The sequence below is a fragment of the Sprattus sprattus genome (assembly GCF_963457725.1).
Source record: "Sprattus sprattus genome assembly, chromosome: 18".
NCBI classification, from domain to species: Eukaryota; Metazoa; Chordata; class Actinopteri; order Clupeiformes; family Clupeidae; genus Sprattus; species Sprattus sprattus.
Window position 1 is genome coordinate 13,263,563 of NC_137916.1, and position 26,449 is coordinate 13,290,011.

General features: G+C 38.5%; 1 protein-coding gene across 1 annotated transcript in view; it reads left to right on the forward strand.

Annotated features, from left to right (window-relative positions):
* The window catches only part of npnta (nephronectin a), a gene marked incomplete at both ends in the record, with an annotated part of 36,708 nt that overhangs the window by 291 nt on the left and 9,968 nt on the right, over positions 1-26,449 (forward strand). The window contains 5 exons of the mRNA XM_080856406.1: positions 6,909-7,009; positions 9,641-9,691; positions 14,359-14,451; positions 20,133-20,252; positions 21,166-21,300. Coding sequence (XP_080712532.1) covers positions 6,909-7,009; positions 9,641-9,691; positions 14,359-14,451; positions 20,133-20,252; positions 21,166-21,300 — 500 coding nt within the window. The remainder of the gene's footprint in view (positions 1-6,908; positions 7,010-9,640; positions 9,692-14,358; positions 14,452-20,132; positions 20,253-21,165; positions 21,301-26,449) is intronic.

The following is a 26,449-nucleotide window of genomic DNA, read 5'->3' on the forward strand; positions in this document are numbered from 1 at the left end:
GACAGAGACAGACTACATAATGATGACACGACTGAGGTCTGTCAAGAATTTTCAAAGAAGGCCACTGACGGCGGCGTTGCTTAAACTTTACTGAGCTTATATTTCGCTGTTACTGGCACAACCTACATAACTTGTCACACAATAATCATTAAGGTGATTGTTAAATGACACGACGATGACAAACATTTGCAAAACTGCGTTGCTAGCGAAGTGTATACGATCAAGTTGGCATCTTTTTTTTTTTCATTTGGAGCTCACCTAGTTCTGAACTTTGAAGAATGTGCCCGAAGTTAAGGAATGTAGGTAGATGCTGCATCTGTGTATAGCTCGCAGGTATTTCATCAGGCTGTTTCGGTTTACAACATTCTGCAGCTATTTCATATTATATGAAACGGGGTGCTGGGCAGTAGACAGAGGGGTGGTGGAAGACAGAGGGGTGGTGGAAGACAGAGGGGTGGTGGACTTTCATTCAGGACCAGTGCTGTAGTGGTAAAATTAGAGGTGGGTAAACTATGAACTTTGTAATCGTACAGACCTCGACACGATGCAACACAAAGCGCTGGCACTCTGTAATGCTGTCCTGGCTATATTGCATTATGTTATCAGTTAAAGTCATATACAATCAATGACAATGATGAATACATGTGTTTGTAGTTTGAAGATTATTACATTTCAAGTAACAGTAAAGAAAAGTATGTTGCTTTTCTGTCCAGATATGTGGGTGGCATCTGCTCTCTTTTTCTCCTCTCAGACTGTGTCTTCAGTCTCAGATTCTTCTTTCTCTGTATCTCCCTCTACTTCAGATTCTAATTCAGATTTTCCACTCTTCATCTCTCCTGTCCCTGTTTCTTCTCTTACTCCTTTCTTCCTACCTGTTTCTTCATCTCCTCCCTCTAGTTCATCTTTCTCTGTCTCCCCTTTCTCTGTTTCTTCCTTCTCTGTTGGTCTTTTTTCATTTTCTCCCCTTTCCTCCACTCCACTCTTTGGTTCTTCACTGCCATGATTTTGTTCTCTCACCAGCCCTCTCACTCTTTCTCCTCTCTCTATTTGACCTCCTGGTGTTTCCCCTGTCCCTGTGCGCTCTGCATCATTGCCTGAAAGAATATGTTTAATTTAAGAGTTGTGGGGCTGAGAACACCAGTTAAGGAGCCTGTCAATAACACTGACAACATAAGTTAAAGGAATACTCACTGCCTATGTCTTCATAAATAGCCTTTACAGCATGTTTTTTTTTCACATTGAGAACTGACTTGCTTTCAAATAATCCATGTTTCCAGTGTATTTGTTTACAGGCTACTCTACACCTTTCATGACTTCAAATAACGCATTGATTAAGCATATTGGCCTATTCAGTGAATCAACAGCTTTGCTCCCTACTCATGTTTCTATGCGAGAGCACAGACGTGTCATCATGAAAGTAAAAAACAAATATATTTGACCTTGACCGCAAAAATGGAAGATTCTATAGCTAAGCTAAAACATTTCACTTAGCTCTCTTAACTGGCTTGCACATAATCTGTCTACAATTTCTCAATGAATTAGCCTTATCTGCAGCGATATGTGTGAGGAAAATTACTCCAGCATTTTCAATTGCTGAAAGAATTTACGTTTTATTAGGCCTATTTAGATGGAACCTGGAAGGCTGGCTTGTTACCTGCATCATCGTATTTGAAAGCACGTTATTAATAGCGTTTGTCCCTGTCTTAATGCGATGTTGTGCGAACCAAAACAACGTTTATAAACGTGAATTAATCTTCTTCAGACTTAATTTGAACTTGAGGCTTTTTGCGGGCATCTGTGGGAGTGGGAGCACGTCAAAAATCGCCTGATATCCATGGCTAATTACCGGTAATCTTTTCCTAACAGGCAGACAGACTAATACACACCTTGTATGTGTTTACATCCTTCCCGGATACTGAATGGTGTCGCCGCTGCAGCCACAAGGCACTGATTGGAGGATCACAGACCATAATACAGTAGTAGAAAATGATTCAGACTACAGCGTTTATATGTTCAACCATATGAAACGTAGTATTAGGTGTTTCAAAATGACACAAGTTTATTTCGGATTATTCCAACGGAAGAATACAAGACACAGAAAACTTTGAGCTGCGTAAACGCCTCTTAGAGGTGGATAAACGCTATTTATAGGTGCGTAAACACTATTTCCAAAATTCCAGAGGTGCGTAAACTGCGTTTACGTTTGTTGACCCTCCACTACAGCCCTGTTTAGGACATTATGTGTAGCGTACATTTCTGTAAAGGTGAGATATTTCAACTTTTCCATAGGTGAACAGTGGCATTCATGCCACATTTATGTCTATTTGTACATCATACATTTATTTAAAAGTCCAACCCACAATTCTTATCTAATCCAATACAAAATGTATCTGGTCCAATACAGAGAATGGCTCCTCAGAGTCTTCTAGCTGACCATTGGTCTCAAAAAAACTGTAAATGGAAATAAAAAATATGGCTCGGACCAAGCCATAATCAGCCAATCTACATGTGTCTGGATGGTGTGTAAGTGGATTGGCTGGTTACCCCCATAAAGAAACGAACAATAGTCTATTATCCTAGCTCGTTAAGATTTATTTGTTGAGTAGCGCCACCTAGTGAATAATGTTAAAATGCAAAAATCTATTGTTTCACTAGCCAAATCTAGTGTTTCACTAGCCAACATGCATCATTACCACATTCATTGGGAACATGCTAAATCACTTGAAATATTGTCTACTGGCGCTGCAACTGACGCTACAACTGACGCTTCTGAATAGCTTGCAAACCGTCTTACCAAAAAGTACAACATGTTTATGGCAAATTGGCCTGTAAGAGTGGTGCCACTTAATTAATATGTTCAAAGCAAATACCTAGAAATTCCCTGGCTAATATCTTGTGATATAAAGGTTCAAACTTCACAAAATGATTCCATACTTTCTGATTAAATATTTTTTCTTTATGTATACAGCACTAATGACAACTGGATTATCTCAAGGTGCTTTTCAGAGCCCAGTCCCTGAACCACCTAGATCAGAAGTGCTAAACCAACAGATTATCCGGATAAAACATATTAAAACACATTAGTGAACATGCAGGATATGCACACTCAAGGATACATACAAGATTGATTGTGGATAAAAATGGAAAGACCCGTCATTTAAAGTATTATTTGTCGAACAGCTTGGTAGGTACAAAGTATCATTCACATTGTCTGGAGATTGCAAGGTCAGGGGGTGGGGGTTGAAACACGTCACTGGCATCATCCATCGGCCCAACCCCAGTAGGGAACAATCCATTCCTTGAGATTATTTGGAACTACATTTATTAGGAGTACATTGAAGTGAATTCTGCCTTTGACAGGGAGCCAGTGTAGAGAGGCAAGTACCACTGAGATACTGTATGTTCATATTTTTTTAACTTCTGTTCAAAAGGAGTTTTTCCTTGCCGTAGTTGCCTTAGTGCTTGCTCAATTGTTATTGACGATATATAAACATTTAAAATATTTAATTGAGTTCTAATAAGTGTGCGAGCAGCAACGTTTTGTTTCAGCTGGAGGCTATTTAGTGAGTTGGTGCCGCATCCGGATTGGATAGCATTGTATTACACTAGTCACAAAGTAATATATGCTGTGTAATAATACATTATGTCTTTGAGATCTGTTTTATGTGTGAGTCGAATGAGAGGTCTCGGTCAATAGTTAAACCAAGAACTTTGACACTTGTGTTGGATGTCAGTGGGATGTCAGTAGATGGCTGAATAATGTCATTGTCAAATGTTTACGTCCTTCACTCATATCCTCAATTTTATTTGTGTTAAGGAGCAGGGAATTGTAAATCATCCATGCTTTGATATTGGCAAGGCAAGCCTCTATTTTAGGTAGTTGTAAAATTTGTCAGGTTTTATTGATAGGTATACTTGGGTGTCATCAGCCTAGCACTGAAAATAAATACCATGCTTCCTTGAAGTGCACCTAAGGGTAGCATGTACAGAGAGAAGGTTCCAAACACTGAACCCTGGGGAACTCCACAATTTAGTTTGGTATGACTGGTAGATTAATTTTCGACATGTACAAACTGAAAACAAATTGAATTCACTCTACTTTCATTTTCTTTTACCTTCTTATCCTTTTATATCTACTGCACTTTTACTCTCTTGCCATTTTTGTTCCTTGCACTTCTGTCTGTAAAGCACCTTGAACTGCCTCAGTGTATGACATCACACGATTAGCTATATGGTGATCTCACTGGTTAAGGGTTTTGTGGCGCGAATGCAGATTTGATAAGTTACTCTGCCTGCTTCGTTGGAAGGAGGAGGACCAGTAAATATCACTGAAAACGACTGGATCAACAGAGGTAAAAATGTTAACTTTATTCAGGTTATTTCTTGAAAGGCAGTCTTATTTAGTTATGTATACCGATAGTTTGACAGTGTGAGTAAAACGTATAGCATTTTTTACTTCAGCAGATAGCAGGTAACTTAGCAAGCTATAAACCTCAGTAAGTTGACATTTCTCTTCTATAAATAATTTTAAAGGGAAACTTTTCACTAGGGACAAAAACGATCAACATCGGTCCAGTATTGAGTTAGAACGTTATAACCGGCAACCACAAAACAGTTGAAGAATGTAATCCTATGGTGCATGTATCCATATCAAATCTCTGCCACTGGGTCATAATGTAATTATGTGTCTGACTACATGGAAAGGACCCCTACAGAGATAAGGATGTGTCTGTTTACCTCAATAACTGTAAAGAAACTGAAACTTAAACCTCAGAAACAGTCAAGTTTCTTTCAGTTATATCATAACAAATACTTTGAGTGAGTAACTACATGAAGGCAGCCATTTTCGATATAGCGTTTAAAGGCCCACTACTGCCTACAGTGCACGGATAATCCACTAGAGGGCAGAAGCCATGCCAGATTGCATACAACAGGAAAGTATTGACAGGAAAGTATTGACCATGATGTCTCAAAAACTCATGTAGCAAACAAGATACAACAGCCGTTATAAGGTTAAGAAAAACAACAATGCTTACTTTCAGTAAACAGAAGAGGATGCATTTACATATTATATAATAATAATATTGGTAAAACACATATGAGGAGGCTGAAACCAATATGGACTGATAAGTGTCAAAAGAGGCTGCTGTATTTGGCAAAACTTAAATAAGATATGACTAAGGCCAGAGTATTTTTTTAATTCTTGGGACTAAAGATGTAATGGTTAGGCCACATTTCATTGTTCTTTGAAGACACAGCAAATGGTAGTTTTAAAGTAATGTGCAGTTACTGCAAGCAGCCATCATCAGACAAACACTTCATAACCACCTTGCAGAGCAATAGTGGTCATAATAAAACAAGATAACTTATTCACAGTTATGTGTTTTTTATGATTTGAGCTGGAAGGAGAGAAGAGCCAGTACACACAGCTTCTGGGGTGACTCGAGCAGGAGAAAGCTCACTGTTGATAACCTCCGGCTCATCGGGCAACATGACCTTGAGGACCTGAAGGGATGGACATCGAAGAATAGAACTTCTTGGATAGGCAGCTGCTGAGTTAGAAGGAAGAGGAGGAGGAGGGAGATCAACAGTATATGATAGGAAAACCAACTCCTTTGGATTTTCATATTGTGGGTTATTGCGACGCCAGATTCATGCTATACCTTAGATTTTAACGTTTACACAGGTAGTTGTGCTGTGCATGTAACTGAATGTTGTTGAGGAGCTGTAGCAACCATTTAAAGACATAAGTCACATGGTTTTGTTCCACAGACATCACCTGCTCTTCATCATCATCGTCATTTTATATGACTCATGTTACTGTACTGGAGTCATGAAGAAAAGCTGTTACCTATGTTACTGAAAATGTAAGATGGAGAGGAAAACAAAAATAGCTTGCAAGGCCCCAGAGTGTAAGGGTAACAGGTTTGGTTTAGATGTTTCTTGGTGTGGCATTCGGCTGAAGGTGACGAGTTTCAAGATTAGGCCTAGGTCTTAATCACCCCCAACCTTGGGGGCATTTTTGGAGGATATTATAAAAACATATTGTGTGTTGCACTTAAACGTCTTTATTGTGTGTATGCCATTTTAAAAAGCTACTTCCACTGATAGAATTGGTGGGTATTACTTAATTTACCATTACTTCTCCCTGTACATGCTCAGAGTCTAACTCGGTTCTGTGCAGGGGAACTGACATAGTTTGCAGACCAGTTCCACAAATTAGGATGGAATTTCCGGTGGTCAACTTGGAAGAAAAAGGCCAAGAATGACTCAGAGACTCCTGTATCATGTCATATTGGAACAGATACTTTCTGTGGGCTATCTACTTATTTGACTTGTGGACGTTCTGGCAGTGAGCCGACTGATGACATGGCTAGGACTTTGCTCTGAACCACTCTGCCAACAGAAACCCACAATATGCTCAAATAGGTATGTTTGTATGGATATTGTGTGACGATATAACAAACTACAAACTGTGCAATACATATCTTTTGGGTATTGAACTAACAACTGAACAGCTATTTTCTTTCTGAACTCCCAGTTTGAAATGCATTTCCTTTCACTGCAATCCTTCTCACCTTTGTTGTGCGCTTAATGTAACACTTTGCATCCTCCATGAGAAGCATAAAGATTTTTTTATTTAAAAAAACCGTTGTGAGTGTTTCTGTACTGAGTGCTTTTATTTTTCCATATGTAATGCAAGCACAGCAGGTCATCTTATTATTCTCATGCCTTTCATAAATCATACCATGATAAATGTAATCTACAGTCTTCCTATTTTGCCATACTAATTGTCAGTTATCAGTCAGCAATGATGGAAACAATGCCATATTTAAAAAATCTATTCCATTAGAATTTGATATTAACTTGCTGTACAGTTCTGACCTAAAGCATTTGTAACCTGCCAGGTGGCCTACGCAGACAGCATCATCCAGTGGACTTTGTCGATATGCTGGACGACTTGACTGCTGCTGGGGTTGGACACGACATTCATGGGGTCACTGCCAACGTGAGTAAGGAATGCTTCCACAATCGGAGCTTAGAGGGGCTTCAGGTTCTGCCTTAACACTGCTCAATAACAGTTATTTGCAGCAAGTCATCACTTGTTGTTCATAAGTAATGTTTGTGATTATGCATTAAGAAAATTACACAAACATAACAAAAACAATAATTCAGATGTTTGACTTGCTGCAATCTGTTCTCATAACACTAGGAAGATCTTCTAATGTGTAGCAGTCTGAGAGGGCCAGATGTGACATTGCTACTAGGAGACAAGAGGTCCCAGTCTGGAAACAACTTTTTGAAATTGTGGAGTAGAAGTGTGTTGAAAAGAAACACTCACAAGCCCATACCAGCAGACTTTCACTAAGGTCCAGCCCTTGCATGCTCCTGTACTGATAGCCTTTCATAAGGCAGATTTCAGAACTCCAAATTAAGTAATTTTTCCCACCTATCTAGTCCATATTTCATCACTAATGTCTCCATTTGACTGTGTCTCTGGCATCATGAATCTAACTGTGTAGTAAATGCTGCTTATAGCTGGAACTGGGACTGTCTTTTGGAATACAGAGTAACTGTTGTAACTGAGCCTGGCAAAACCATGAGACATTTTTCTAACCAGATGCTGGAAAACCGCTGATGCTCTTGGGGCTGATTTGAAATCAATATCCTCTCCTATTGACAGCAGCGTTTTTTCACAATAAGTTTGATATGTGATTTAATCTGAAGCTATTTGAATAGAGAGTTGTATTTTCCCGGTATATGTACACAGCAAATGATGTAATTTTACAAGGAGTTCCATTATATGCGATGGCGTGACTTTACCAGTGTCTGGTTCAGTAGCATGTGCCTTTGGGACTGGGTTAAGTTTTGCGAGTACTCAACATTAGGGCCAACCTATACTCGAACAAATCTTGTAGATAGTCATCTATGACTATGAGTTGGATAATTAACGATTTCCCAAGGCTGAATACCGGTTTCAGCAGCATATATTTATTTCTCAGTGCGACAATATGATTATAGATGTGATGAGAAACCTGTAATGAAGGCCATCTTTTACCTCGTTAACTTTGCAGCACAGCCTAATTCCTGTTTTGCCATTACAGCAATCATTTGCTTAAAGTTCATGTTATAATGAATAGCAAATATACATAGTCACTTAAAAGAAACTGGGATAACTGCTGATCATAATTTTTTTTTTTTTTAAAGAGAGGTCGGAAAATATTTGATCATAGCTGTTAACTAGAAAGCATAAATGTAGTATTATTACTTAGCAGAAACGTTTGTTTTTCTTGTCGTTTGTTCTCTTTTGCACACAAACAAAAGGACCATCAAAATGAATCAGATATGTACACAACTGTACATGCTAATGGCTCACAGAATATGTTTGCATGGACATATTTCAGAGTATGCAGAATATGCATTGCCAAATGCTATCTTTCCTGCATGGCTTATGTGAGCAATGTCACAATTGTTTTGTGGCATGGGTGTCATACAAAGGTAAAAGCACACACATTAACCTGCATGTCTTGTAACCAGCACAGATGCTTGGGATTTAGTCATATGCAAAGCATTGAAACCATTTACACCATAAATACTAACCAGATTAATAATGCATTACTTTTATCTTTTTGTTGTTAAAAACTAAAACTTGCTATCTGTTTGTAATGGGTTGATGAGTTATGAGCTGTGCACGTTTGGAAGTCTCAAACAATATATGGTGTATGAACTTTTAAGTTATCTTAATTTTGTCACAAAGTTATGTTTCTTAAAAATGTACTTTGTTTGCCCAATAACTAAACTGAGGCGTAAAAAGGGGAAGCGAAGTCACTAAGCCAGAATGAGGTCCGTGTTAAAGGGACAGCCAGCATGGTGGAACAGGGGTGTGACACAGCCTAGGAGCTAGCCAAAACGAAGCAGGACTGCTGTGTTGTCAGAACACACAAGTCTCACATGATTAGCATTAAACATGGTGGCCAACTTTGCTTTAGTCTGAACACTACTTTAAAGGAGGTTTAGTCTGAACATTACTATAAAGGCGCTGTCCACGGCTGAAGTGCCCTTGAGCAAGGCACCAAACCCCGATCACTGCTCCCCGGGCCCCGCCAAAGGCAGCTCACTGCTCCGGGTTAGTGTCCATTACTTCACTGTGTGTGTTCACTGGGTGCTGTGTGTGTCACTACCCTGGATGGGTTAAATGCAGAGGTGGAATTCAAAGTGTGTGTGTCTACACCACCTCTGCTATAAAGTCACTTTCACTTTCACCAAGTCATTGTTTTTGAAAGTAGCAGGTAAGGTAGTTAATTTCTGACACATATGTTATGGCGCATTCAAGACTCGGAATTCAGAATGTCTGACATGATATTTCATTATTATAGAAATCTAAAAAGCTAGATGCTATGTTAAACGTCACACCCCTGGTTCTGCAACACCTGATTACTATGTTTTATGTTTTTATTTTGAGGCTGTTTCTTTTGCCGCTTCAGTTTGGTTCAGTATAAATAAGTGGGGACAGTTTAATCAATTTAAGTTTTGCTTCTCTAATAAATTCCTGAACATTTATATCCATTTGCATTATCTTCACTTAAAAGCAGAGCATGGAATGTTTTATGTTTTTATTTTGAGGCTGTTTCTTTTGCAGCATCCTTCGTCTTAACCCTCAAAGTAGTCGGGATAAGGTGCAGAGCTCAAGGTTAGCTATATATACTATGTTGTTATTATCTTGGCAAGTGCTACTCTGAAGATACATTCTCTGAATTATGAGTTAGTATTCCTTTTTAAAGGCCTACCTTATCTCTTGTCTTTTCTTATGTGTTTATTTTTTTAATTAATGTTTATTTCAACATTTGTTTCACTTTTCACTTCTCAGTGCTGAAAGATATCAAGTACTTTTTGAATACATACAAATCAACTTTCTGGCTTTTACATTTTTGTATCATATACACTGTTTAGTTCATGTGGCATGATACACTTTGTAGGCTTACTAAAGACGTCCTAGACCTGGCCTTTGTGGTCAGCTATAGCAGAACGTCATGTTCACATATTACAAGGTATTGGTGGAGGCGTTCCCCAGGGCTGAATACTTGGTCCCACTCTATTCTCGATTTTTAATAATTATATATTTTGTGTTGTTAACAACGCCCATTCATTTATATGCTGATTATATAATCTTGTATGTCACTGGTCCATCTCCTGATGCAGTGATAAAATCACTATTTCAATTTTCTTGAAATACATAATATACAAAAAAAAATGTGTTAAACTTTTGTTTGATTAGCTAGTTATTGGTCTTTTTTGTGGATAAGGATAGAACACGATTGAAAAATGTTAACGACAGCTCAAAACTTTTCTGTATCTCAACAATGACCCCAAAAAGGGTCTTTTACCTGTGCTCCTTTTGCCGTCAGTATTCCAAAATTCTGCCAAAAATTCATACTGTAATCCAAAAGTAATGTCCACAACACATTCCAAAAATTCTAATCATTATATCTGCCAAGACTATTATCTTGCATCCATTTCATGCTTTTCATTCTCTGCTATTATGGAACCATCTTGGAACCTATTCTCCCAGTTTTGATGGGATGGGTAGTCAGGTGATTACGCCCCGAGCTTTTATGGGATGGGTAGTCAGATGATTTCTTGTACTATGGATAGAATGGTGATGCAATAGGTGAAGAAAAAGGTGACAAGTGAAAAGTGAGCCTCTACTGTCCATAACTCTTCTTTTCCCTGATTTATCCATTAATGATAATACAGAACACAACTAAGTACATGACCAGAACAAGTTGTCTTTTATTTATCGTTTTTATATTGTTTCTGTCAATCTTTCTTCAAATGTATGTTCTTTATGTGGCACAGGCTACAAAGTGGTATCACAAGCATTGGCAACTCCAAGCAAAAGCCATTCCAAATAATTAAATGACTAAGACGTGAAAATATCTGTAACAATAACACATTTGAAATTATTTGTAATGAAACATTTCACGTCCTTAGATTCTAATTTTAATTATGTACTTTTTATTTCTGCTGTGACTATGGTGACAGGAAAGCTTACAGTAGGCTTACATGTATGTTCAAGTTCAAGTTCAAGTTTATTTATATAGCACGTTTCATATGGTATACATAGACACAATGTGCTTTGTGCAGAGAAAACATTCAATTATCTTAAATAAACACACAAACAAATACACTAAGCAAAATATATATATATATATGTATAGTATATACATGAAATAAAATAAAATAAAAAAAATAAAACAATAATGAGCTACGCCACTTATGAGCTACTTTTAGCCCTAAGATTCTTTGTGAATACGGCCCCAGATCGGAAATATAGGGTGGGGCAAGACCGTTTAGTGATTTATACACAAGAAGGAGTATTTTAAACTCAATTCTTTGTTGTACAGGGAGCCAGTGAAGTGATTTAAGAACAGGGGTGATATGATTGAATTTTGAAGTTCTAGTGACTATTCTAGCAGCTGCATTTTGGATAAGTTGAAGTTTATTTAACATCTGTTTTGTTAGACCAGCATAGAGTGCGTTGCAGTAATCTAACCGACTTGAGATGAATGCATGAACTAATTTTTCAGAATCCTGTAAAGACAGGAAGCCACGGACTTTAGAAATATTTCTAAGGTGGTAAAAGGCTGTCTTAGTAATGTTAGATATAAGCTTTTGAAAATTAAGATCTGCATCAAGAGTCACTCCTACATTTTTTACATTCTCACATGGTTTTGCCCAGAGGGAGGTTAAAATTGGTTGAAAGTGATTTCTCAGGGCCTTAGAGCCTACAACCAGAATCTATGTGTCATGCTACCGAGGGGAAGCAAGACTCAGTTCATGCCCACCGGCTCCTTTTCAGTAATTTTTTCAAGAAAAATTGGCAATCACCGCTGAGTGTTGTACCCCTCTGTGTCAGAGAAAAAAAAGCCAACTGGGTGTGTAAAGAAAGCTCACAAATGTTTGGCCTCTGTGAAAACATTGCAAGTGGGCTTTATACTAATTAGATCAGAAAATGCCAAGATAAGATGAACTATTAAACTGAATCCATTGAGTCAGTGAACTGCCATTGAAAACGTGTGTCAGTAAAATGTATACGTTTCCTAATGCAGCTCTATATGTTCACGATGTCTAATGCATTATTCGAGTAAATGAAAGGGAGGAAAACAACTTAGACAGAAGTTATGTTTAAAAAAAGACGATGGTTTAATTAGACGATGGTTCAAGAGGTTTGTTAGCGATGCTGCTTACTGATAAAGAAGACATCACGTGGACATACATTACACCAATTTTAAAAGAGGAGGTCCCAATGTGTCCATATAAATATGAAAGGCTTTATTGGGGCATACGAATGTTTTTAGAATGAGTTCCAGGGATAAAAAAAAAATACCCATATTGACCACATCTACAACTTACAAAAAAAAATGTGAGCTGAATGGGTCACGTATCACAGCATGTTGACATTTGTGAGAGAGAGTGAGTCTGAGTGAGAGAGAGTGACTCTAAACTAGCTACCTCCTGATAATATTAACCAATATTACACCTCATTGTATGAATGAAAAAAAAGAATATGAGGCCAATACCTTACAGGCTATAGATAGTCCCTTTTTTTTATTCAGTTGAAATGGCAAATAACATGTTTTGCTCTGTATCTGCTCATAAATATTACATTTTGTCATGTTAAAATATTAGGTTTAAGCTACGTTGTCATATTTTGACCTTTTATCAAGATGTTAAATGGAAGGACGGTTTTGGGTTGGGACATAGTTGAAGTGCATACTAAAACAAATAATGTCCAATTAATGTTGCACTAAACAAAATGGAGCTGTGTCTTTGTTGAGTTTAGGAGTTCAACAAGCCATTCTATACTTTGAGGAAAGACAGATCAGATGAGATCAGATGAGCAGGAGAGACTGATGTGTAGGCTAGCAAACAGATGGTAGGCTGTGCGTTAAACATGTCTTAAGCAACTTTCTTAGAAGCCACACACTCTTACCGAAATGCTGGTGAGCTTGAGTTTTTTGTCCCATAGACTAGGCTTGCAACACTAAATTTAGCCTATCGGATCTTTACCCTTTCTAACATTAGTTAGCGAAACTAACTGGACATCTCTTGCCTGGTATGAATGCATTTTGTAGGGTAGGGTGTTGTGTTGGCTTCCAGTATTTTAAGAATGAACACACTCGACATGTGTTCCAAGAGATGCAAGTTTTAGCTTTTTTCTTTTTCTCTCTCTGCTCCCCACTCTGGTTGCCTGGTCGTATCTGATAGGGCTGCCAGGCACAATCAAAACAAACCACAGAGAGAGAGGACAGGAAACCAAAATCTTTCATGTTATTACTTTGGTCAAATATACAGTGTATAGCCTATATTTGTCAAATGGTGTAGTAGTCCGAAAAGTAGATAGGAGATCATTGGTATCCATTAAATGTTTTCATATATTTACATGTGTGTACGTTGCAGCAGCTGTGATTTTTAGACCCCTGCACAGTTGTGTACGTCCAGTTTTCTACCGTGGTTATAGTTGCACTGTACTGTGAAGGGATTGGTTCAGCTTTACAAACTATTTTCAGTTTCTTGAGTTTCTGGTGAAAGCTATTTAGAAATTCCATTACAAATCAGGTACATTTCCATAAGGTTAAAAGTATAGCATCTGTAATTCAGTGTTACTACTGAAATTTACTAATATATTTTATTCTTGGGTTCAATTTGACCCCAGCGATTTAAACCTCCATATCATAATTAAACATTTTACCCAAGTGTATTTCTCAGGTACTTTATGTTTGTTTGTTGACTACCTAAATAAAACAAATCTTTACAGGATTTAGATGTCCCTATGTGTAGTGTATGAGCAGTCTTCAGTTCAACAGCCTTGGCAGCTTCAGCAGTTATCAGAGAATCAAGAATCTAGAAAAAAAGCTGAACACTGAGTGAGCATGTCTAGTCTACATTTGGGCAGAGAGAAGAGTATGAAAATATTGTGGTAGGGGAATGGTGCCAGAGATATCTGGGGCACCAAGATGACGCAGGGTAAATGAGATGTCTGGATCAGCGGAGGAAACAGACATTTTTAAGTAAATTTGGAGGATACACTTCCTTCAGTACATCTTCTGTTTCCATCCCCACAACCAATCCCCAGGGTTTAATCTTGTTAAAGGTGCCATATTAGGCATTTATTTAATATTTGAAATTGAAATTTATATCAGTCTTGGCGAAAGAATGTCCAGATTTGGTTTTAGACGCCTAGTTACAACCCTGTGATTTGGCCTTGGAATTAAACAAGATGCTTTCCCTTATTTGGTAGGCTCATCAATAACGATGATGAGCTCTGCTCTGATTAACTGATTGAAATTTCCACAGCTGTATGCCATCCTGGCTGCAAGCACGGCCAGTGCGCTGGCCCTAACAAGTGCAAGTGCGACCCTGGCTTCACTGGAAAGACCTGCAACCAAGGTAAGGTATACATTATTCACTTTTACTCATTTTAATAGTGGCGGTACAATACATATAGCAACATTACTGCATTTTTTTCTCAAGAAAATGTATGGAGTGTTGGAAAGCTTATCCAACATGCCAATGAGTGGTTTGAGATCCAGGGGTATCAAGGGACTAGCTATTATATGGCGTCTTCTCTTATCTGTTTTTAATCATTTGTCAACTGATTTCTCTTTTGATTTTTTTTTGTGGCTGAGACTATTTTCCTTTTTCTATTCTAATTCTATTTCATATTTTCTTTTATTTAGTAGCCATGTCATGTTCCAGTGTGAATTGCTTGTCAATGATGATGTCATTATGACTAGTAGTTCTTAGATGAGTTTCAGTGTTAATTGTCCTGTCAGTGATGATGTCATAATGACAAGTAGTTCTTAGATGAGTTCCAGTGTGAATTGTCCTGTCCGTGATGATGTCATAATGACTAGTAGTTCTTAGATGAGTTCCAGTGTGATTTGTCTTGTCAGTGATGATGTCATTATGACTAGTAGTTCTAAGATGAGTTCCAGTGTGAATTGTCCTGTCAGTGATGATGTCATAATGACTAGTAGTTCCTAGATGAGTTCCAGTGGAGGCTTGCTGATAAGAGGAAATAGCAGACGAAGCTTAAGGAGTCAGACAAAACACCTGAAGACAATCTGAAAGGAAAACTAGTTTTGGCACACTGTTACCTGTCTTTTATTATTTATTTGATTGCAGCTTAAAATCAGCATGCTTTCAAAATTGCCAAATGCCATTTGGTCATGGTTGTTGTGGAGAAGTCTCTCATTAATGCTTGGGTGTATCTTGAGGTGTATCTGTTGTTGTCTCTGGTATTGACGTTTCCTAAAACCTACCCGCCTGAAAGCGAGACTCTGAGTTCACCCAGATGGCCTACTTTCATTGGAAGCATTTTCCCAACTCTGTAGATCCCCAGTCTGCGAGCCCCCTGTCTAGCAAAGTTCTGAATTGGCTAGCCCAAGGCTGGCTTTTCTCCCGTCTGATTCGGCATCATGCCCGAAAAAGGGAGAGATCATTTTAGCAGGAGGGGGCTTTCATCTCCCAGTCCAGTCACCACGGGAAGGTGATCCTGATTCCCTGATTTCCCAGGAGTCACCATTCTGTGGAACTCCGCTGGCGATTACATTCCCCTGAGCAAAGTGTGGCTGCCATGCGCTTCCGCAGCCCTGTGCCAAAGAGGTTCCACAGCCCCAGGCCATGGAGGTTCCATAGCCCTGCACTGAGGTGGTTCCTGTTCCTGAGAAGGCTTCTGTTCCCAAGAAGGTTTCTGCTGCTGTAGTTCCTGTCCATCAGACGGTTCCAGTCCACAAGATTGCTCCTCTCTACGAGATGGTTCCTGTCTACAAGGTGGTTCCGGAGAAGGTTCCATTTCCTGTTCCCGAGAAAGTTCTAGTGCCTGTTCAATTAAATGAAATTTTATATACATAGAGCCAAGACAATATAATTGCATAGATTTGGTAAGTGTACACAAAACATACAGTATGCCGTTCAGCTAGGTATCATAGTTTCTCATCAAGTGTTAAATTATCGATTCAAATTATTCTTTGTGGATGAGAAGTGCCATTGAACGGGCTAGCCTGGGATTTATTTTACAATCCTCAAACGTCCGTTCATGCCTACATTCAGAGATGCGTAGCCCACTGGATCTATGAAAATAATGTATTTCTTGTCCCTCCCCTCAAACTCCTCCCCTTCCATGCCAAAACAGAGACAGTAACAGTATTGAAACATGCCAGTGAAGCGAAATTCTGTATTCCATTCATTTCTGTTGGAGGCAGGCGATTGTGATGTAGACGAGCGAATTGGGCAAAGCGAGCGGAACATTTTTCAGAAATTTTAATCCTATGCAAATGAGGAGCGAATTTTGCCTAGTAGTGGCCAATCAAGATTGCCTTTAAAACTCATCGTCATATCAAGCCATATCTGACCTTGTTGTTATTTTGGATCTTTAAAAATGGCAGAGAAATTTGCGGTGTCTGGTCTTTTGTAATTACACAGCCTGTGTTCTGTGGTTATCTGATGACCTGGCCACTGGAATATTTACCACACAACGTCTGAATGCATATTACATAATTTTACACAATTGCTGGCTTCTTTTCTAATCTGCGAATATCTGATGATGTACCGTAAATCCTCAAATAAAGACCGGAATTCAATTAGAGACGGGCCTGTAGCCTGAGGCGTGGTTACGGACAAATAAAAGCGAGCCCCGAATACAGGCCGGGGGTAAAATAAGGTACCGGTAGCCTACTTTACTGTAGCCTACAAGCATCAGCCCATTAGCACAAAGCAGACATAACAATTTAGTTTAATGCATTTCATTAATACATGTTCTCCTCATGTTTAATGTTGTTTGCTAATTTCATGGGCTGTTTGCAATAAAAAAAGAAATGTTACAGCCTACTAGGAAAATGTGTTACTTGCCAAAATGATAGAAGACATTCCTCCAAAATACCTCTTTTTAATGATTTTGTTGCCTTTCACTATGTTTGGACATGGCACACAGCCTATTTGCACACGCCAGAGATAGTTCAGAGACAGTTGAAATTGAAAAGTACTGACATTGAAAAAGAAGGACTTGCAGCCTAAAAAAAAATCCCACCCCAGAAATTGCTGACATGAAGAAACATAGAAAAGCACAACAGAATAAACAAAATAACATCAAAAGATATTTTCAGTGCCAAACTTAAAGTGACTGTTTGAGCTCCATAGTTCCTGAATCATGAATAAAGTGGATATCAGTATCACAATTTCTGTTAAATGGAATGCTGGATTCACACTACTCCATTTTAGTGCCATTTTAAAGGAACCCGTCTCAGCACAAAATCATAGATTACTATTTCATACCTTAATGTGGATAGTGTGCATATGCATGCCCAAACATGTTTAAGTTCAAGTTAAGTTTAAGTTTTCTCAGGTTTTAAAGAGAACATGGATACCAGGTTTTTTAGGACTGTTGCTTGAAAGTTTCCCACATAAATACTTAATCCGGCCAAGACCCATTTAGAAATGGGACTTGTACAAAGTTGTCAAAGCGAGTATTTTTGTTCATGTCTCGCCTCTCGCTTATCCTATGTCTTGTATCCCCTTAACACATGTCTATGCACACTTCACTTGGCTTGATAATTTACAAACAATTATATGGGGTAAACTCACACCCTCCATGGCTGATTGAACTTGGCTGTGATAAAAGACAGAAGGCCAATATGTTATCCCCCCAAAAAAGTCTTAGTTACGGTAAACTAGATATATAGCTTATTACTTTGTCAGAGGTCCAAATAAACATTTGATGCTTTTAACTGTATTTGTGTGCCTGCCTGTCTGAGCAAACTGCCTCTGCTTTCTGCTGAATATGAGCGGAGTAGAAACCTCACATGTCCCTACCTGTTGACTTTATAATCATGGGCATACCAGGGACAGTTAATAAAACTCTCTTTTTGCCCACACTGTCTACCTCTAGACTCCCTTCAAACACTTTTCACTGAAGGCATTATGTCTGTATAATTTCATTTCTCAAGTATATCATGGATTTCTATCCTTGTTGAGCCTCTGTCTGCAGTCTGATTTACTGTGATGTTATTTGTTATAGAGGATGTTTTATATGAAGATGAGCACAGACCTGCATGTTCTGCTCTACTTAGAGAGCAATTCACTCATAGATGCTTATCCAATGGATTGTAATTCCACATAATAATAGCTGCAGTATTATCCCTAGCCCCGTGATGAAAAATGTGGCGGTAAGATGAAGAAAAAGAAAAATATGAAAGATATGTGATCTGTAACCCTGTTTGCAATGCCTGATCCTTATTACTGTCCGTGAGCCATTCAGATTCTTGGATGAGGTGCTGTCCGTACATGCCTTGCCATTCAAGTCCTCTTCATTTCTCTCAGATATATTTCTCCCTTTCTCTTTTACAAATCTTTGCAGTGTATCACAAAAGCACTTATTTGAGAGCACTCTTTGTTTAGTTGGTTTATATAAATCTAAAATCTCAAGGTATACTAATGTTATTTTAAAAAGCATGCGTGATATGTATCTTAGCAGGCCGGTTTGGAATATATCCAAACATTCATTAATGTTGTCTGATGTAATGTCTTGAAAATAGACCCTTCTGGATTAACCAGCTAATCAAGATGAAAATATTGCTGTTGGAAAGAGGTCACACTATAAGATGCATGTAAAGGTTTTAAGCAGTACCGTTCCTTGATACAACCATACATGTTTTCCGTTGATTCAGGCTTTCTACATTAAAAAACACCATATCTGTAACAACTGGAGTGTCCCACATTTCCTTATAAAGAGTTTTGGCACAGCCAGCCTGGAGGAGTGATTTCTGTTGAATGGAATGTTGGATCCACACTATTCCATTTTAGTGCTATTTTAAAGGAACCCGTCTCAGCACAAAAACATAGATTACCATCCATTCTCTTTTTCCTCTTCACACCTTTTCACACCGTTATGTGGCTAGTGTGCCTACTGTTATTGTTTTCCATTTAGAAATGGGTCTTGGACAAAGTTGTCAAAGTGTATTTGGGAAAAAGCTGATTTCTCGCTGAACTATTCTGAGGTGCAGAACTTTACAGAGTGGTAGAGAGGATTACTGTTTCTACCCTGACTATGTAAAGAATCCTAGTGTTGTTTAAATCCTTCTAAATCCACCCTTAATGTGTGTGCTTATACGTGTGTGAGTGTAGAACACACTGGCTGATTTTATCTATCTATCTGTCTATCTATCTATGTATGTTTGTTTGTGTGTACAATTAGAAATAATATATATATATATAGTCCCCACAATTACTGGCACCCCTGCTAAAGATTAGTACAAAGGGTTAAAATAAAAAAAGAAATACCTTGTTAAGAAATGATCATCTTTAATAAAACCACATGTGCCACAATTAGTGGTGCCCCTAAACATTATTATAAACAAATTGTAACTGAAGCATTTTTTCCATTTATATAAAAAAAAATTAAACTGATCAAAGTGTTTTCGAAACTTTCAAGCAGTAATCCATGACTTCCTGTCTCACTGCGGTATGAATATGAGGTGACACAGAGGCCAAATTCTCTTTTTTATTCTTCGTTGGATCTTCCAGCAGGACAATGATCCAAAACATGTCCAGATCAACACAAAATGGTTTACTGAACACAAAGTCAAACTTCTGCCATGGGCATCTCAGTCCTCTTACCTAAACCCCCCCTACCTGTGGGGTAAGCTAAAGAGGAGAGTGCACAAGAAAGGACCCTGGACAATCTGGAGAGATTCTGTAAAGAGGATTTGTCTCAAATACCCTGTCCTGTATTCTCAGACTTTATAAGGTATTATAGGAGAAAACTCAGTACTGTTTGGCAAAGGGAGGTTGTACAAAGGACTAAATGCAGGAAATCCAATAAATGTGGCGCATGTGGTTTTGTTAAAAATAAAAATTCCTTGGTAAATTCTTTTTTTTCTCAGCAGAACTTGTTTACTAGTGTGAGACAAAGCCAATTCACCAAAAGGTGATTTTTTAAATAACTTTTTGTACTTATCTTTACCAGGGTTGCCAATAAATGTGACAGGGACTGTGTGCGTATAGATATATAAGAGAGAGAGAGAGAGATGGATACTTGTCTTACCTAATTCTCCCTGTGATAATTCATTCAGATGTCCACATTTGTGCCATGGCAAACTGTCAGTATGGCTGTGACCTGGTGAGAGGAGACGTGCGCTGCCAATGCCCATCTCCTGGATTACATCTGGCCCCAGACGGAAGGACATGTGTGGGTTTGTATTCATTTTAGTTTATTACAGAAAATCGCAATTCTCTCAGACTTAGATTGACCCACCAATATGATAAAAATGCCATGATACATTCAATTACTGTAACTGTTATTAGTCATTGTGACAGTTGATTTATGTTAACGCTATGTGTACTTCTCATCAGTTGTAAGATAATTGTCATAACAACTAAAAGCAATATTATGTAAATTTGGCTTTGCTCTTCAGTTTCAGTATATACCATAACTACCACATGAAACCCAATGATTTTAGCTCATTTGTTTGAGGCATACTTAATAAATATGATCATAGTTTTATGATTTTATGTTGTTGTTGTAATTATTGGTTTTACTTTAAAATGATAGTTAATAATGTTTTATGGATTTTATTTAATTTGGCAAAAATATAGTTTTTACAGTTTTTTTTAATCTAATGTTTTGTAAATCCCTTTGGATAAAGCATCCGCTAAATATCTTAACTAGTAACCATAACTATAACCTTCATTATTTCCAGTGCGATCCCCATCTTATTCAACTGTAAAATCGTATGATGGTATATGGTATATAGTGACGTTAGCCTTATTGAAGAGGATTCAGGTAAATGAATACCTTCAGCCTCAACCCTTAGGTCTAAATAGAGGCTACAGAATCATTTATAGTCCTCAATACAAGATAAGAAACTTTAACTCACCAGGCAAAGTGTCGAGGAGTGTTTTTAAAACATTAGGCTGTTGCCTTTTGGGTGCTTTTTATAGTTCACTAGGCTATTCAATTAGATGCATGCAACTACAGAGTTGATAAGGCATCAAAATATCCTATTCTGAGATAGGGCTCACTTATCTTTCCTCTAGGCAACTAAATGACGAAGAAACGTTAGTTTGATAAAAGTACAATTGAGTAAAATGTCCTTGTGTTTTTAGATGTAGATGAGTGTGCAGCTGGTCTTGCTGTGTGTCCCAGGTTCCACAGATGCATGAACACCTTTGGGAGCTACATCTGCAAGTGCTATGAGGGCTTTGCCATGCAGTACATCAATGGAAGACACCAATGCAAAGGTAAGAGGGTTTGGACATGGAAGTGTGCTGGTTCAGTGCCCAACAAGTAGCTATAGCAAAAGGTAGCTATAGCAACAAGTAGCTATACAATACGTGATATAGCACATATGGAGTAAGATTAAAGAAAAGCTGTAGAGGATCTAAATCAAATATTTATAAATGATTGTACCCATTGTACCCATGACACCTTGATCGCTGACTTCAAAGATAGAGGTGATGAGTAAACACAGATCAGGCCAGAAATATAGGATTTGTTTCATGTGTTTAATCACGTAACGCCATCCTTTTGCACCACCCTGTATGTTGGATGTGTAAGGAGAAACCCTCATATCCAGTAAGACAAATGTAGAGAAGACATGTTATTTAATGTGTAGACACTATCTTTTTAAATACATATACTTAGTTCATCAATTAGAACTTTCTGCTGGTAAAATCCTGGTATAGTTAAGTATTGAGAGAGTATATTGCTAGTAATATCCTAGCTGCTAGTAGATACATAAACCAAAAAGGAATTTCCTTGTGTCAGGATTTTAAGTAGTATCGAGATAAGTGAATTAATGCGATTTGTCCAAAAACCAGAGGGGGGGATGTTTTTTTTTTTTTATCATGAAAAAAAAACAAGCAATACATATCTCTACATGTAAATGCATCATATATGTCTATCATGATATGATAATCGCTTCTAGACGCTCAGTTCTTGTGCTCCCTCTCATTCACGTTGAAATACTGAAACCGAAACTGAAACTTTGAAACTGAAACGCAACTGTTTTGGACAGAACTCGCTAATTCAGTGAACAAATATTTTCATATTCATTGTACAGAAGCCTATACAAGGAAATCAGCAAAGCCAGCGATGTAAGCAAGTGTAAGAAAACGCTGTCACAACTTCTCTATTTTTTCATTGTTTTTTTAATAATTGAGGGTTATCCCCCCATGTATGAAATTCATCCAGCTGAGGTGGGGATGTAAAAACCAGAGGGGGGGTAAATACCCCCCATCCCCCCCGGCAAATCGCACCCTGAATGTTCCTGGATTTTGTAAAAGTTCTTCAAAATTTAGTTTTGATGTTCAAAACTTCCTATTCTTATCTTCCTATTTCAGAACAGAGCATAGTAAATGCAGTATATGTTGAAAAAAAATCAAATAATAACAAATATCACTAAAGGCCTATTCAGTTCTGTCATGGTGGGAATACTAAATGTGGCTTTCACCATGACCATACTCTCCTCATTCTGCACTTTGACAGAGAAGGACACGTCCAAACCTCTCCTCAAGCCATCCAGTCAACCTAATCAATCCATCCCCTCCATTCTCCTTAAAGCAATCGCACCCACACACATCATTAATCACACATGAGCACCTGACCCATCACATTTTTTGAAGCAGGCCCAGGTGGCCCCCCTGTTTCAAAAGCCAACATCCCCGTCCAACCCATCTCTTGTAGAGAACCAGAGACCAGTCTCTCTCCTCCTACTTCTCGCCTAGATTCTAGGATTTGCAATCTTCCACCAAATATAATAGCTGTCTCAGAGCAACTTCCTTTATTTCTGGCCAATCTGGACGTGGAGTGGCCATTCCACTGAAACTGCCCTCCTGATTCTTCTGCACTCTCAGCTGGGCCTCTCTAGTAGGGCTGGCTCAGGTCCTACCTATCTGAGTGAATCTTCAATACATCTTGGCAGTTTCAACCATCCAAATCTCGACTGTCCATTGGTCTCTCACTAGGGTACCCCAAGTTACTTTTCTAGGCTTTTTTTTTTCATGTTTATCACCCCCTTGGGTCCCATCTTCTGCTCACACGGCTTCTTGTACCACTGCATGATGACAGTGATATTTTATAATTGACTATTTGCTGAGTAGATTCATCAAAGCACGGACACCGATTTCCAATGTGGTCACTTTTACTGTGTCCTTAATCCAACTGTCTATCAAACTCGTTACACAAGAATGGCCTTGCCCTTTGGCTCCATCGTGTGGCCAGAGTATGTTACAACCTTGCAATTGGACTTCAACAGAGGTGTTTTCTTGTCAATGGATGGCACTACATTGCACTCAGCTCCTGTGTCTAATTTAAATGTCAATAGAAAGTTGTTCATTTTCAGTGCTTGTGTCCATTTCTGACTTTCAGTTTCACGGACAGAGAATGCATCAAGACGTTTGCTAGCTGTTAGGGCGTTTTCTTTAACTTTAATGTAACCCATTAACTTTTCTCTCTGTTTTTCTTAAGTTCCCTTTTTGCTTCCGTATTTTGCACCTACAGCTGAAGTGATTCTTCCTTGATCACTCATTGCGAACTTGACCATAGGCTGAACATTTCTTTGGCTTGTGTGTGTATCCACATTTCGTGTATTCCTCAGTACGTTTAGTATTAGTGTAGCGGATATACAGTACTCTTTCAGCGTTGTGTCTATTTGGCTATCCAGCCGTTTATTCTGAAGAACAGAATCAGCGTGTCTCACATTCAGTTACACAGCTGCTCCACACTCTTTACAGGCTACTGAAGACTGGGGCTATACATCACATGAAATACACAAAATGGGGAAAGTTGTTAACTGTACCTGAAGAACAGAATCAGCGTGTCTCACATTCAGTTACACAGCAGCTCCACACTATAAAACCAAAAATAAAGCATAGAAGCTTTAGCCACCACAACCACACTAGCAAGCTAGCGCAACATGGTGAGCCATCACTTTGCAGCTAAAACTAAAGAAACAAAACAAAATGGTCTCTGATATAAAATGAGAGTCCTCCCGTTTGGGTTTAAATGCATCCATACTAAATTATCACAAATACAATTACAGTTACAATCACAAATATTAAAACACATTAATCTAACTATAGTGGAGCTCAGCATATGCGACTTACCTGTTTACAGGCTACTGAAGACTGGGGATAGTCGGCAAGAACGTGCACTCCAAGTCTGCAGAATTGCACCAATAGATGGCGCTCATGTTACATTAAAAAGCCTGTCTCCCTAGCCAAATGAAAAGCTACTTCTTAATGGCAAGTGGAATTATTAACTCTGCTACATTAGCACTCCCTTGTTTGACTTTGTACTTCGTTTTTGTTATTTTGTTCATGGCCATTTCTGACTCCTCATGTAGAGCTTTCATGTGGCTTTGTGTAACTTCGTTAGCTCGACATAATGTCTACAGCCTTTGTTAGATCTTAATCTGTTTCTCTTAGAAGTCTTGCCCTCACAGTGTCGTTGTTGACAGCACAGAAAATGCAATCTCTAATCAGTTTGTCAGTCAATCCTCCGAATTCATTGTCCTTAGCCATATATTCCAGCTCTGTTTGCGTCAATGGTTTTGTGTTGTCCTTGCATTCTCGTGAAATATATGTGCCTCAAAAACGTTATATTAGAGTGACCAGACGTCCTCTTTTGCCCGGACATGTCCTCTTTTCGAGACCTAAAAAATGTGTCTGGCAGGGACTCTAAAATTGTCAGGGATTTTGTCTCATCGGATATTTGTGTTTCTCTGGGTCTTTCCCAAATAGGCCAGGCAAAATAGCCCATTTCGGAGCCAAAAATAGAATTAATTGAAAAAGATTTTTTTTCAGCATAGATCATTTCTATGAGGTGTCCAGAGCAACATACTAAAGTCCTAAGAAATCCTAGTAGAGGAAATATGTTTAATCTCATCAATCTGAGAAAAATACACATCAAAATTGTTTATTTTTTTCCCTCCTATCAAAATAAAACATAACACAATGAAAGTACCCATGAAAGTAAAAATGTTTGTATTACAAGTTTCTTTGAAAATCAATTTTAATATGCAAATGAGCTATACCCTAATCGAATATGCCCAAAATACACCCAAATAGGCTTATGTTTTTCCTTTACTCCTACCACTATAGAAATATGAAAAGTAACTTTTATTGTATTACAAGTTTCTTTTGAAATGAATTTGAATATGCACACGAGCGTCGCACTTTTTGAATATGTCCTGATTGCATAGGCATAAACACCATACCCCTGGCAGGTACAGTTTTCAGGTTAGAGGCCAGTCTAAAAGCAACATTGCCATCTCCCATTGGCAGTAGGATGATTGGATGAAGATTAGGCCGATGAATGAGACATACATATGAATGGTGTATGAAATGATCTATGCTAAAAAAATTTTTTTTACAATTAGTCTGTCGTAAAACGCTATTTTGCCTGGCCTAAAACTAGTTTGTACGCCCTTACAAGTTTTGGAAAGGATATCTCCCTTACGTTCTACCTTCTTGCGCGAGCTCTGGCTGTAAAGAGTACTGTCATTGGTCGACCACCCTCTCAGTGTTGCCAGATGCACGATAATTATCTTCCAAAGATAATTTTGAGCATTTGGTACGATACTTCGCCATTTCCAAACTGGCAACACTGAGCACCTTGCCGCTTCGACTAGTAACTAGTATCTTTATCACATGCAAATGTCATGTGCTGTTGTAAACAATGCAACTAGTGACAGATGACCCCACCCCTCCCCCCGCAACGAGGTTTTGCCATCTTTTTTCACTTACAGATGATTACAACTAGTGACTAGTTACATTGTTTACAACAGCACATGACATCTGCATGTGGAAAAGATGGCAAAACCTCATCACGGGGGAAGGGGGCGGGGTCATCTGTAAGTGAAAAAAGATGGCAAAACATCGTTGTGGGGGGAGGGGGCGGGGTCATCTGTATGCTACACACTACCAAGCCCCCTCCCCCGCGACTAAGTGTCCTCTTTTTCTAAAACTCAAATATGGTCACCCTAGTTATATTCTTACGTGGCTCGCAGCATTTTTTAAACTGGTCTTTGAGTGTATCCAAATCTAATTCTCCCTTGTCTTTGAATGGTTTCAATTGGTCTTGTTTGAAATCTCTTGATGTCTCTGCTAATGTAAGCTTTAACAGCTGACAGTGCTTCAGTGTGTTCTTGTTGGTCCTCTCTCAGCCCATTGCATAATCCTCTTGTTAACTTTTGTCATTCATTTAATTCCAAGTATCAGATTTATTAGTGTGCTTGCCCGTGGCGGTTCTCCTTGCCACTCCTTTTTTATTCCTCTTTTTCATCACCTTTTTCTCTCATAAACTAACATGGGGGAATCTTGAGCCATTGTGACGTCACCCACTCTAGGACAAGAGACTTTATTTCTGTAACACGGCGGTGGCATCAAA